The sequence below is a fragment of the Capra hircus genome, chromosome 19 (assembly GCF_001704415.2).
Source record: "Capra hircus breed San Clemente chromosome 19, ASM170441v1, whole genome shotgun sequence".
In the NCBI taxonomy this organism is placed as follows: domain Eukaryota; kingdom Metazoa; phylum Chordata; class Mammalia; order Artiodactyla; family Bovidae; genus Capra; species Capra hircus.
Window position 1 is genome coordinate 32878068 of NC_030826.1, and position 14530 is coordinate 32892597.

Below are 14530 nucleotides of genomic sequence, written 5' to 3' on the forward strand. Positions count from 1 at the left end.
GTGTGAGGCTAGCGCCTTCCTGGGCAGAACAGCCCAGTGCCCAGGGTGGGGGGCTGGTCAATGCTGCCCAGGCCCCTCATGCAGGCACCTGAGGCCCAGCGTCCATGGTAAAGGCTATACGCCTGCACCCTCAGTACTGGCTTTGTTCGGCCCACCAGGTGCATCAAATCCGGACAATCCCCATGTTGGCTGCCCTTGGAAAATGCTAAGGCCTGCAGCTGAGCAGCCGCCTCTGTTGTCTGGGGCCAGGCCCACCATGTACATCTGCATAGTTTGCATCCTGCACAAAGACACGTGCACAGAGCGGGTGGGGCGGGAGGAGACAGCAGTCCAAGCCCTCTCTCTGCCCACCAGCCGTGGGCACAGGGGCAGGACCATGTCCACCGAGAGCTAAGCTCTGTCTAGTTTGCACGAAGGTGCTGTGTGAGGGTAGCCACGGCCCTGCCCGCCGTTCAGTTCACCACACTCCCCACTACATCCACTGCTCTTCCTCTCTGGACCGAGTGTCATTTTACACCCACCCGCTTCACTCGGGTCCACTTCCTGCCTGGCTCCGCAGCTCTCCAGGCTCTGTGGGCGCAGCCCAGCCCCTCAGCGGGGGAGATCTGTTCCCCTTCCCGCTGGCTCCACAGTCCAGGCCGGGACCGGGGCAGGGAGGGGACAGCCACAGCAGGGCAGCTGCCCACTCGGGCTTTCCTCTCTGTTTTGGTTTCTTCTCTCCCATCCCTCAATTTCCAGCAGTTTCTAAAACACATGCTTCCTTGTAGCAGGAGGAAGCAGCAGGAAGCCAGGGCAGGGTGGAGGAGTCCTGGGCGGCCTCCACTTTAGGGTAGAACCAAGATCAGAGCAAGAGGTGGTTTCCTGGTCCACCCCGCACCTGGCCTGGGCGCCCGGGGGCTGAACCTTGCTCCAGGGCGGCACTCCCATCTGGAGCTCTGTCTAGGGCCTTCTTTCTGGCTTCCAGAGTGTCTGGTGCCAAGACTCCTAGATGGAGGGCTAGACGAGGAGGGCAGGTGTGGGGTGGGTTGGTAGAGGGCGGCCACTGCAAAGCCAGCAGGTGCTGGTTGTCCAGGCAGGGGCACAGCAGAGAAGAGTTGGGCACAAAGTCGGGAACAGTGGACCCTGGGCGATTTAGACGTGGCACCCATGTTGTCCACCGGTCAGCACGCCCCAGCAGTCCTAGTTCTCTAATGTGTCGGGGCCATGTCCAAGGCCCCCCGCCTCAGGCTGCTGGAAGAGCCTCCAGCTGGACCCTGGGCTCCGCTCCTGGCTCCGTGCCCTCTCTGCCCTTCTGTGCAGAGGTAAACCGCATCACCAGGTACCTCCTGAAAAGCCTTCTGTGTGGTGCTATGATTTAAGAAACTCGCGGACCCCTCCTCTGGACCCGCCTGAATCTCCCTTCCCATCGCTCCCACTCTGCTCCAGCCCCCACGCTCCTCTCTTCCTGCGGCATCCAGCTTCTTTCCAACCTTCGGGACTCTGCTGCCTCCTGCTCCAGCTCTCCTCTCCTCCTTTCAGACTCAGCCTAAGCATTGCCTCTCAGAGGCCTTCTTTGCCCAGCCTCCCTTCAGTAGGTCTCTGATCAGCCTCTACCTCATGCCCCATTTATTTTCTCATTCCACTCACTGGCCTCTCTCAAATTATTTTGCTTATGTGCTTGTTGGCTTAGTGTCTGCTCTGCCCACTAGAATATAAACTCTGGAGGGGCAAGAGAGGACATCCGCCTGTTCACAGTCATCCTGCTCCTGGCACAAGCAGGCGACACATTCCACCGTGCATTAGAGGATGAGATGGTTGGATGGCATCATTGACTCGATGGACATGAGTTTGAGCAAACTCCAGGAGATGGTGAAGGACTGGGAAGCCTGGCACGCTGCAGTCCGTGGGGTCGCAAAGAGGGATTTGACTTAGCGACGGAATAGCAACAATAAGGGACTATTTCCAGGGTTGTGGGCAGGAAGAAGGGAATGGACCATGGACCGGGGCCACTGAGACACCGGAGACCAGCATCAGGAAGTCGTTACCGAGGAAGGGCTGTGGGCAGAGCTGTATTGCCAGAGCCGGGAGGAGAATGCCTCTCCCAAAACCGCCCTGTATCTTCCTTTTTTCCTCCTTCTTTGTTTCTTTTGTTATACTTTATTGTGTTTTCTGTTGCTTCATAACAAATCACCCTAAAATATGGTGGCTTAAAACATCGTTTTACCATCTCTATAGGCGGGGGATTCAGGAACAGCGGCAGCTCGGAATCTAGCTGGGGGCTCGGGACACTGGCCGAGGCTGCAAGTATCTGGAGGCTGGAGGGGACTGACAGGATGGCGCAACCCCCCATGGCTAATGGCGGGAGGCCTCAGCTTTCTGCCCACGGCCCATCCACTGCTTGAGCTCCCTCATGTCAGGGCAGTTGGCTTATCCCAGAGCGGGTGATGCCCGAGAGCAAGGGAGAAGCGCAGTGTCTTCTGAGCCAGTCTCAGATGTCACATGCCGTCACTGCCGTACTGGATCGCCCAATCAGCCCTGACGAGGGTGGAAGGAGGCTGTACACACCCAGGAGTCTGGCATCTGTGGGGCCGTCTTGGAGGCTGACTGAAGCAGGGCAGGAACAAGAAGAGTTAATCCCAGGCCTTTCTCTCCTGCCCTCTGACCTCCCTCCCATTAGCTGATCACACTGGCAGTCAGAAGCAAGAGGGCCAGTGATGCGGTCTGTCCGTAAGAGCTCAGCCTGTCCAGCACAGAGAACAGAGAGTGGATGGGAGGAGGAGTAGACAGAAAGCCCAGCACAGTCTCGCTGTCTGGAGCAGCGTCCAGCACACAGTAGGCAGGGCAGCCGTGTTTGATGAATGAATGAGAAAGTCTTGGGTTCAGAGTGGTGGAAGGCTCTGCTTGTTATGCCCTGGGGTCGGGGGTGAAGACAGTAGATGGCATCGGAAGGGGCCTGACCCCGCCTGGAGGGGCCTGCAGGTCTGCCGTGGGCCTCTCCCCGTGAGAGGTCAGTGAACCCCTCAGACAGGGTCTTCCCGGGGGCCTCTGGTCTGCAGCACTGGGCAGGTGCCCAGTCACCCCAACTTGTGCCACACCCCTCCCCCTCCTTCCTTTTCCACGGGTGGGAGGAAAGCCTAGAGAGCAGATTCCGCAACCTGCCTGCCACAACCCTCTGCTGTGGGTTAGGACTGTTGCAAGTAACAGAAGCCCATGGAGGCTGCCTCAAGCCAGGAAGAGGGCTTATCCTTCCCATATTGAGGGGGCTCGTGGGGCCCAGTGGCAGCCAAGCTGGAAAGAGGCCCTGGGACCCCAACCAGCATAGACACCTGCCCCCCACCACTCTTGCCCCCTCCCCAACCCCTCTCCCCATGTCTCAGGGTTAAGCCCCCAAGGAGTCTTGTCTAAAGTCAGGATTCCAGGGCCCCCTTCTGGACCGTCAGCGGTGGCTTGGGAGTGGGGTCTGGTCCCACACAGGGGCTGCTGGGTCTCACGACTTTCAGAGTAAGAGGACACTGCCAGCATCCTCCTTCTTCCTCGCCTCCCTGCTTCCTTCCTCCTCCTCCACCACTGGGCCAGTCCTGCTTAGCTGTTCTTGCAGGCAGAGGCCTGGAGTGGGAAAACTTAAGTGAGCTTGCTTGGGGCTTTCCTAGTTGCAAAGTATAGAAGCACCCTGGACTCACTTTGGAGAAAGATTCATTACCTGAGGCCAGAGCAGAGCCCAGCCTCATAGTGACTGCCGGGTTTGCATCCAGCCTTCACATCGACTTCTTGTTTCCGCATTTGTCAAGCCGGATTACAGGGGCACCCATCTCATGCAATGGCTGTGATTACAGGATTGGGACATAGGCAAAGCCAGAGGCAGTGCCCAGTGTCTAGTAGATAATATAAGTCACTGAATCTTAGTTCAGACAAGCGGAGGCGCTCTCACACCTGACGACTCCGGCTCACGTTTGGCCTCAGGCTCGGTGCAAATTGACCACGTCCCCGGTCCCTGTTTAGTAAACAAGAGTACAGGCCCAGCTTGGAGGCCTCACGCCCATGCGCGGCTGCCCCCTGGTGGCGATGCCGGCGCACTGCGGCGGCTGCTTTGCCGCCTCTTTTTCTGTTTCTTGGCCGACAAAGGTCGGTCTAGACAAAGCTACGGTATTTCCAGTAGTCACATATGGATGTGAGAGCTGGGCTATAAAGAAAGCTGAGCGCCGACGAATTGATGCTTTTGAACTGTGGTGTTGGAGAAGACTCTTGAGAATCCCTTCGACTGGAAGGAGATCAAACCAGTCAAGCCTAAAGGAAATCAGTACTGATTATTCATTGGAAGGGCTGATGCTGAAGCTGAAACTCCAATACTTTGGCCACCTGATGCGAAGAACTGATTCATTGGAAAAGACCCTGGTGTTAGGAAAGATTGAAGGCAGGAGGAGAAGGGGACGACAGAGGCATCACCGATTCAATGGACATGAGTTTGAGCAAGCTCCGGGAGTTGGTGATGGTCAGGGCAGTCTGGCATGCTGCAGTCCATGGGGTTGCAAAGAGTCAGATAAGACTGAGCGACAGAACTGAGCTTTCTGTTTCTTCCTTCTGGCCGAGAAGTTTGAGGGACAGTCTATGGCTCCCAACTTTGGAACCCCAAGAAGTGGTCAGAGGTTAAGTTTAGGGCTAGGAGCTCGTTTCTCAGTTTTGGAATAGCCCGGGTGGTCCCAGGGGTGATCCTGGGCAGACTACCACATCCCACCCCACTGGTCCACCTGGCAGCACAGGGGAATCTCGGCTGAGGTCAGGGGGAGGCGTTAAAAGTCCCAGTGCCCACCCATCGCTGGGGATGGCCCAGGCAGCTGTGTTTTCTAAAGCTGTGGGTGATACTGATGTGCAAGGGTCCTAGGGACAGGGAACTTCCCTGATGATCCAGTGGCTAAGACTTTGTGCTCCCAATGCAGGGGGCCTGGGTTTAATCCTGATCAAGGAACTAGATTCCGCATACCACAACTAAAGATCCCAAATGCTACATCAAAAGTCGAAAATCCCATATGCTGTAACTAAGACCCAGAGCAGCCAAATAAAGAAAGAATTGTGAAAGAATCCCACAGGCAGACCCTTGGCTTAGATGGGCCATCCTCCCCTCTCCCTTTGGCCTAGAAGTTGGCCTTCACCCCGGCCAGCACCATGACCACCAGCCCTGAGCCTGTGCTGGCCAGCACCTCCTCACTGGAGTCTCCAGTGGGGTGTCTGAGCCCACCAGCCCCTTCTTCTTGGTGCCCAGGGCTCTCCTTACTCCTGCTTCTCTGACCGAGCCTTCTCCATTATTTCATGTCCCCTGGGCCCTCCCTCTGCCTCTTTGATATTTGACTGATCCCCCCGTCTGCCTGCTCTGCTCGTTCCTTGGCCAGGGGTTTAATCAGAGGCTGGTGATTGTGTCCAGGCCAGACCTGTCCTCACCCCCAGCCCATAAATCCAATCACATCCCCCAGCTGGAGGCCCATAGGCCCCTCCAATTCCATATGGCCCCATGTAAGCTGGTTGCTCCCCTATCCTGCTTAACCCTTTACAGATGAGGATCAGAGGCACAGAGAGGTCAAGTGATATGCCCAAGTTCACACAGGAGGAGACAATGCAAGGATTTGAATCCACACAGTTTGGATCAAGTCTATACTCTTAACTACTCAGTACAGTAGATCCATCCTTGGGGAATATATTCCAAGACCTTCATGTGTGCCTGCTAAGTCGCTTCAGTTGTGTCCAACTCTGCAGCCCTATGGACCGTAGCCGACCAGGCTCTTCTGTCCTGGGATTCTCTAGGCAAGAATGTTGGAGAGGGTTACCATGCCCTCCTCCAGGGGATCTTCCCAACCCGTGGCTCCAACCTGAATCTAATACGATCTCTTGCATTGCAGGCAGATTCTTTTCCACTAGTGCCACCTGGAAGCACTCCAGGACCTTCAGGAGATGCCTGAAACAGATGGTACCAAACTGTATAAAAGTGTGTTTTCTATACTAACGGTATAGGTAATATACACAGTGTGGGTTACACCACACAAAGGAATGATTTATGTCCCCAACAGAATGGAACCAGGCAACATGAGAGTTCATCATGCTACTCAGGACAGTGCAGTTTTAAACTTATGAGTTTTTTCGGGAATTTTCCATTTAATATTTTCAGACCAAGGTTGAAAATAACGAACTCAGATGAGTAACGAAAACCTCGGAAAGCCAAACATCAGAAGAAGGGGGAGAGCTGTGTGCTGCCTCTTGCTAGCAGAGTAATGATGACAATGGTAATAATCAAGCTGGTCTTCACTGAGCACCCACTCTGTGTCAGGCGCCCCACTGGGCACTGGCCACTCTAATGTTTGACCTACCATATCGCGTTGCCATCTGCAAGTGGGTTTGCATCCACACCTGGCACTTCATGGCCTTGGTCCTTGGCCCTGGACCGTCTGGTGAGTGCACAGGCTGTGGGCCACTCAGTCTCTCAGGCTGGAGACTCTCTGTTGAACTGACTACCCTTGGACAGAGCAGGAGTCTCTAAAATCTGCCCTCTGCGTCCCCTAACGTAGCGTATTTGTTTGCTGGGGCTACTGTGACAAAAATACCACTTAAAACAGCCCAAGTGTGTTTCCTCACAGACCTGGAGGCTGGAAGTCCAAGATCAAGACATTAACAGAGTTGGTCTCTTCTGAAGCTGCCCTCCTTGGCAAGTGGACGGCCATCTTCCCCCTGTGTGCTCACATAGTCTCTCCTCTGTACACAGCTGTGTTCTGGTCTCTTCTCATGAGGACACCGGTCATATAGGACTAGGGCCCATTTCGATGAACTCATTTTATCTTAATTACTCTTTCAAGGCCCTGTCTCTGAATACAGCCACATTCTGAGGTGCTGGGGATTAGGACTTTAAGAATTTGGGGGGACACAGTTCAGGCCATAACACCCAGGGTCTCGAGCTCAAATGCTGGTGGACCAGACAGGGAAGGAAGGGGGATGAAATGGGTTGGGGAAGACTTGGCCCTGCATTCCTTTATTTTCCCACTGCTGATGTCGGCAGAAAAGACATGGTAAAGGATGTCACTGTTCTCTTTGTCGTGTGAAATACGAGGGCAAGGACATTTGCTCCCTGGGTGCAGAGCAAGTGTCCAGCACCTGGGAGGGGCCCAGCGGGCATTTGTGAGGAGAGCCGGTGAGCAGGACAGCCTTGGGCGTCGGGAAGCAGCAGGGACCGTGGTGACCCTGACTAAGGGGTCACCTGTCACATCACCTGAAATCAGGCTCTTATAGAAATCTCAGGTTTATTCCGGAGAAGGCAATGGCACCCTACTCCAGTACTCTTGACTGGAAAATCCCTTGGACAGAGGAGCCTAATAGGCTGCAGTCCATGGGGTCGCTAAGAGTCGGACATGACTGAGCGACTTCACTTTCCCTTTTCACTTTCATGCATTGGAGAAGGAAATAGCAACCCACTCCAGCGTTCTTGCCTGGAGAATCCCAGGGACATGGGAGTCTGGTGGGCTGCCGTCTATGGGGTCTCACAGAGTTGGACATGACTGAAGCGACTTAGCAGCAGCAGCAGGTTTATTCACAACAGCAACTAATTCACAGAAACTAAAACCAGTGTGCAGATGAGTCTGCACCCCCTGCCCCCTGCTCCGGGCAGCCACCAGGGGCCAGCGCAGCAGGTCTCCAAACCGAGCTCAGCCCGGGAGGAGTGGCGGAAGGCGGGGAAAGGGGCCTGGCTCCCCACCTGCTCCAGTGACTCAGGGACCTGTGGTTGGTCTGCAGGAGGGCGATGCACTGGGCGCCATGGAGAAGCTGTGCCGGCAGCTGACATACCACCTCAGCCCCCACTCCCAGTGGAGGCGCCACCGCGGGCTGGTGAAGAGGAAGCCCCAAGCCTGGTGAGTCCCGCCCCCGCCCAGCCTCCTCCTCCAAGGGCAGCTCCCAGTCAGCTGTGCTGGGCTGGGCCTGGGGGGTGCAGCACCCCCTCTCAGGGCAGTGGGAAGAGGACACGAGCTGCTTGCAGGAGAAGGATTGATGGGGGTGGAGGGGGGCATTCCAGGTGGGCATGAGCCCTGAGAGGCACTGGCATCCAGGCCCTAATCTATGCAGTGGGGGCTGAATGTGGGCACTCCTCCCACCCATCACCAGCCCTCCTGATGTCTCCCAGGGTCCCAGACCCCAGCCACGTCCCTGGCTCATGCAGCTGTGAGGACCCTCAGAGGTTGTGTGGATGCCTGCACCCTGGGGGCAGAGGGGACACTGGGACACAGAACCAGGGCCAGGACAGCATCATAGGAGCAAGCGGAGGGGAACATACTCTGGATGAATCACGGGGCAGAATGCCTGGGGTCCTGGTGCGCAGGCTCCTCTCCAGCTCCTGCAGGTGGGATGGGAGGGGAAGCACAGAGAAGAGCTCTGGTCCCCCTTCCCTTCCGGATACCGCCCCCACTCTCAAGCCAGGGGAAGACTATTCAAGGCCCCTCCCAGGGGGAGAAAGTAGGCACAGGGCCCTCCAGCTGGGCCAAGGTGAGGCCAAGTGTGGGGAGAGTGCAGGACAGGACCCATGGAACCCAGAAGGCCAGGAGATTTGTGAGCTGGTTGCAGAGGGAGAAGCTGGGCTGTGAGCTCTGCTGGGACCCAGGGCCTTTTGTCTCCCCAGGGCATGGGCATGCTCAGTCCACTCTCCATTCAGAAGCCTCACTCCCACTGGGGGTGCCCCATCCTGCTGACTCACACCTGGTCTGTGTCTCCCAGGGTGCCCTTCCTGCTGGCTCACAGACACACTGAGTTCCAACAGCCTCGGGGCCTTTGCACTTGTGGTCCCTCTGCTGGAACTCCTAGCAAGTTCTTACCTCAGCCTGGTTCTTTCTCCTATGAGGCCAACAGGAAGTCCAAGCTGCAATCTGGGGCCCCTCCACCTCCCTGTCCTTCCCAGGGTTGGAGCTTTGGGTTTACCTGGGTACCTGGAGACCAGATCTGGGTCTGGAGCAAGAAGAGCAAGAGGCAGGGCAGAAGAGCAAGGGATGGTGGAGGTGGGGAGTGGAAGCGGGTAGAAAGCAGCCCCCACCAGGCTCCGGGCCCCTGCACCCACCCCCAATCCCTGCCTGCTGTCCTGAGGGCTCTCGCTAAGGATCCTCCTTCTGGCCAGAAGGTGGTCTTGAAGAAAGGGCATCCGAGGTCTTATTTTGCTCTTGAGTGGAGTAGGGAACTCGCCCATTCGCCACCTCCTCTAAAGGGCACTGTCCTAAATGCATTCCTATTTCACATGACAACCTGTGGTACCCAGTTGGCTCCATTTTTCAGCTAAATAACTGAGGCACAGAGGTTAAGGATCTAAAGGTCACATGAGTAGGAAGAAAGGAATCCAGAGCAGACCCAGACATTTGGCTGCTGAAGGTACCCTTAGTCACTGGGGACTCCCCTGGGGTCCCCAGCCTCTGCCTGCTGGGCAGCCAGGTTGAGAGGTGGGGCAGTGCAAGGGGCCTGGGGTCCCCAGCCTCTTGAAGTCACAGGGATGAGTGGAGGCTGGCTCCTGGAGGTGACCCACCTCGGCCTCCCGAGAAAAGCCTGCCGCTCTTGCTCGAACCCTGCTGTCCCATCTCCCTTTCAGCCTCAAGGCGGTCCTGGCCGGGAGCCCTCCGGACAACACGGTGGACCTGTCAGGCATCCCGCTGACCTCCCGTGACCTGGAGCGGGTGGCCAGCTACCTGCAGCGCTGCGGGGAGCAGGTGGACAGTGTGGAGCTGGGCTTCACGGGCCTCACGGACGACATGGTTCTGCAGCTGCTGCCGGCGCTCAGCACGCTGCCCCGGATGACCACTCTGGCCCTCAACGGCAACCGGCTGACGCGGGCCTTGCTGCGCGACCTCACTGACGCCCTCAGAGACCCCAGAAAGTTCCCCAGCGTCACGTGGATCGACCTGGGCAACAACGTGGACATCTTCTCGCTGCCCCAGCCCTTCCTGCTCAGCCTACGCAAGCGCTCCCCCAAGCAGGGCCACCTGCCCACCATCCTGGAGCTGGGCGAGGGCCCAGGCAGTGGGCATGAGACCCAGGATGAGGCCCTGGGCCCAGAGGATCCCGGAGGGGGCCCCAAAACCCCCGCCAGAGACCAGGAGCACAGGGAAACTGTAGGTGCAACCCAGACGTGACAGGGGAGTGTGGGCCAAAGTCACTCCTCCTGGGATAGGATGGCTGGGGCTCCTGGGAAGCTCCACAGTGGGCCTGGGCAGCGCCTCCCCCCACCCCCATGGGAAGCTGGATGGAACCATCTGGGAAAGGAGCACTGTTAATTCCTCCTCGGTCCTTTCCATCTCCCCCGTCCACCCATGTCTGCTGCCTCTGGTTCCTGAGAAGTCATCCCTGGCTTGAAAATAATCCACCCTTAGCCTCCCTAGACCTGTGGTTGCAGCGGGTTGAGGGTGCTGGAAACCTGAGCTACTGTGAATCCGGAGAGCTCTCCCCCAGGAAAGGAGTGTAGCAGGGGCCCTCCATCTAACCCAGGACTTTCCAATCCTGAATTACAGATATTCAGGCCACCAAACCCCAGCCAGATGCTGACTGTACCCCAGGTCAAGGGCTGGGGGAGGGGACTGGCTCCTAGAGACCCCAGGAGTCCCCCATCCATTTGGACTAAAGGGTATCTCCTTGTGGAGCCCTGGGCTCCTTGAAACAAACTTCCCATCATCTACAAGGTCCATCTTTCTGCCTGTGATGTGATCCCAGGGCCTATCCAGGGGGCCAACTATTTCCTAAACCCGCCTATATTTATGGCAGCCTGCCTAGCAAGCCTGGGGTAGACCAGCACATGCACAAAATATGACCCACTCAGAAAACCCCATTCTCTATACAGATTACCAGACCTTCCCATAGGTGATTGTTGCTAGGGTACAGACCACAGTGAGCCTTGCTTCCTTTCAAAAGGACCATTCCTTCCCATGAGGTCCCCAAAATTTGAGCACATTCCCCAAACCCCAAGACCACAAAGATGAGGTGCAACCACAGCTGGGAGGAGGGGAAGAAAGCAAGTCTCCACCCCACCTTCCCGACACCCTAAGCCTACCCATTCAGGCCCAAGCCCAGCTGATTGCTGAATTGGAGAAAATTATTCATGTACCCATGATGTTGGTGAACCAGGGCCCCTCAGGTAAACAGAGGGTTAGGGAAGCTTCTAATCTGATGCCAGGGAGGCAAGACCTTTACAGACTGGGGCATCAAATGCTGCAGTCTGGGTGGGGATGGGGGTGGGGCTTCAGGAGAGAGGAAGCTCATGCCAGTGGACAGAGCCCAGAGGAACAGGGACTGTGTACAGATGCCTTAAATGCTTTGGGATTTTTGCCCTAAGTCTCAAGAGGGGAGAACACCTTAAACTGACCATAAGGGAAGGTTACAAGGAGTTAACTGGACCACTAATATCGACACGACTTAGAGACCTAACAGTATTTGTCAGCAGTGATCAGACTTGACTTTTTCTTAAAAAATACACATTTCTAAGAACTTAATACAAAAGAGCATCCTTTTATTACATCTATGGTAACTGCATGGAGTTACAAATTTCAGGAAGTTTCTCTCACCCAGTATGACACATGCATACAATATTTACAAGTACAAAAAGCTACTTTTGCTTAAGGGACAATACTAGGAAACTATGAATTTAATGACTCCACCGTCACAGAGAAAAGCTGCCAAATCCATTTCTCAGCTCTTTCACAATAAGAATGTCCTCTTTGATACTCAGCACAAAACAAAACGTTGAAGCCTGTATTTCCCGCGTCCAAGTTGATGGCTGCCACTGGTCCTTGCAACTTCCAAATTCTGCCCCTGCTGCAGCTTAGCCTGCAAGGAAACTAAGTATCAGTGAATCTTACTTTATACTCCCCAGAATAGTCATTCACAGCATAAAGATATCCTCAGAAAACCATAGGTTCACCACTACACAATCTGCCGGTAATTCCAGCTTCTTTTGGGTGATTTCATCATTGATATCCTTTTCTGCAAAACCATTTTAACAGAACTAGCTGCTCATCCATTCTACCATGCAGAATGGTCATGGTCCAGATCAGGTCTTACCTTGTCGTGGGCTGGGGTGCTCCGGCCATTGCTGCCGGCTCTAAAACTCTGCTGGTCACCACTCTTCAGAGCTCAGACCCTGGAGGGATGGATAAGGCACCTGTGGACAGCCAGCTAAGGGCAACTGGAAGCAGTTTCCACTGTGCTGACAGCCACAGCTATACAAATGCACATCCATCCCCTCAACAGTCCGTAGGGACTGAGTCATAACTGCCATCTTTACATGTTTCAACTTCCATTCAGTCACATTATTTTAAACATTACACACCTAAGGCTTTCTATTTTCAGAGCATCTCAGAGCAGAAAGTTTGCTCAGGACTCTACAGCCAGGACATAAAAAGGAACTCCTGGGGTCACTCTGCTATCTAGTCCACACATGAACCGAAATCATTCTCAGATATTCGGTGGATAAAGGTCAAGTTACTAGGTCAGCCAGACGAAACTGCCAACATATGGTCCAATAGCAACTTCATGATTCAACACCTCAGCCTCCTCAACTACAGTCCAAAGATTATTTACCTCGGTCCAGTCTCCCATCCTCGGTGGCTGGTGATCACGCGCTGGCAATGCCTCACTAGTTGGCAACCTGGGTGAATATAGAAATTACGGGTCACAGTCCAGACCACCGAACTCCCGGGCACCTGCAACTGGTGACGATGCCTTGACTGCAGTCAGTCGGGAAACTTTATCGTCAGTTATCGCTTCTGACGGCACTTCCTATTAAGTGATCTCATCAGAGCAGCCAAGCACCTCACCACTCCTAGTACCGCCCCAGGGACCTGGGCTTTGGCTAAACCTGCCTGAAGGTATCTGTTACTGAATACAGACGCGGTTTAGACAAAACTCGTTTCAGGCTAGGGGCCGCAACCTAATCGTCCCAAACACGCCAAGAGGCCGTGCATAATTATATCAAATGTATTAAAGTGACAACGGCAAGTCATCAAGCAATATCCGTGCGTTTAAGGGTGGAAGAACCTTAGACACAGCTAAGCTAACCTTATTAAGTCCACAGACACCGGATCTTACCTCGAGGGCGGCTGCTGCTCCCGTCTGCAAAACCATTGGGCAGCCATCTGAAACAAGGATCAGGACGTGCATTTAGGGCAGACTGGCAGCTACGGGCACCTAAAGCGTCAGGTGTCAGCGACCGCATCAGATAAGCGTAAAAGTCGTCAGTTATCGCTTCTGACGGCACTTCCTACGAGATCATCAGGACAGCCGAGCAAGCCTCCCTCGCGACCCCCTTACGAGCCTCGCCCCACGCCCTCGGGTGTAGGCAGCTCCGCTTACCGGTCCTCCTCGGGGTCACTCACTCCCGGCCGCGAGCCCGGGGGGAGGGGTTCCCAGACCGCGGAGGCCCTGCCGGACAAAGATGCACGCGCTCCTCCATCTCGGTCCCTAGATATGAACACATGGCCAAGGCGCCCGCCCCCAGGCCCGCCTGGCCGCAGCCGCCCGCCGCGCTCCAGTTACGCTTCCCCGGAACATCGGTCGAGAAACCAGCGAAACGCGCCCTAACTGGGTAAACGAACCAGCCTGCGACACCGGCAGTGGAAAGGCCAGAGAGTCTGCGTCCCAGCCCCTTAAGGAGTCGGAACATTCCACTCCTCAGCGATGGGAGGGGAATCCTGGCAAAGACTCACGGGAACTTCCGGTCCGTTTAACGGCACAAACGCCGCCGCGCCGGCCGGACTCCCCCCTCCTGCTTAGCTCATGGTCTCTTCCAAGGCCCAAGAATTCTGGGTCACAGGCACGCGGCTAGCCCCAGAGCGCTTGCGCAGAGCCTGAGTTCGCCAATCTGGTGGAGAGCGTCTCGCCGCATCGACCCCGGGTGGTCGGGAGTAGAGATTCGGCCTTCGCGAGCTTCTGCTTGCTTCTCTGGAAAGTGGAGCGGCGGAGGCTACAGACCGTGGTTCTGCGCGTTACATGCGATCACGCCCTCGAAACCCTACTGAGGCTGGCGCGCGGCAGGCGTGGACACACCGTGACCGCTCCCCGTCCTGGGGACCGGGGCCGTCTGCCCTCCCCGCACCAGCCCTTCCAGCCACTGCGCCCCGACCGCCCCCCTCACTCCCCTTCCTCCGTCCCCCGCTCCTTCAAGACTCCTCCAGCCGCGCCCGCGTTTCACCAGCGGTGAAGCCTTCCTCCTTCCCACAGCGTGGGAACAGGCTTGGGTCTGACCACTTAAAAAACATTCAGCCCGTCCACGCACGTCCTGTGAACAAACACACAGGACTCCAAGGGAAAATGCCGGAAACGCAGTGGTCACCCATCAGTTACTGAGCAGGTCTTAGAAATAGGCGTGGGGTTTTCATGTAGGGAGGGGGGCTTCTAGAGGGGCCCACGCCTAGGGGTCAGACACCCACGAAGTCCAGCGTCATGCGCGAAGGATTTAGTGTAAGTGCCAAGAAGACCAGGAGGCGTCCGGAAATGCTGGGGGATGACGGCTAGGGACCCCGAGGGCGCCCGGAGCCTCGGTAACCTTGCTCTCGTGTCC

General features: G+C 56.0%; 1 protein-coding gene and 1 long non-coding RNA gene across 2 annotated transcripts in view; one reads left to right on the forward strand and one right to left on the reverse strand.

Annotated features, from left to right (window-relative positions):
* LRRC75A (leucine rich repeat containing 75A) overlaps positions 1-11462 on the forward strand; it is a 34206-nt gene extending 22744 nt beyond the window's left edge. Inside the window, exons 3-4 of the mRNA XM_018064696.1 lie at positions 7747-7862; positions 9575-11462. Coding sequence (XP_017920185.1) covers positions 7747-7862; positions 9575-10115 — 657 coding nt within the window. The 3' untranslated portion in view covers positions 10116-11462. The remainder of the gene's footprint in view (positions 1-7746; positions 7863-9574) is intronic.
* Positions 11462-13609, reverse strand: LOC102187162. The gene is made up of 5 exons (XR_001296921.2): positions 13324-13609; positions 13060-13106; positions 12553-12619; positions 12034-12112; positions 11462-11799 (listed from the first exon to the last, which is right to left on the reverse strand). It is a non-coding gene; the product is annotated as an uncharacterized LOC102187162 (long non-coding RNA).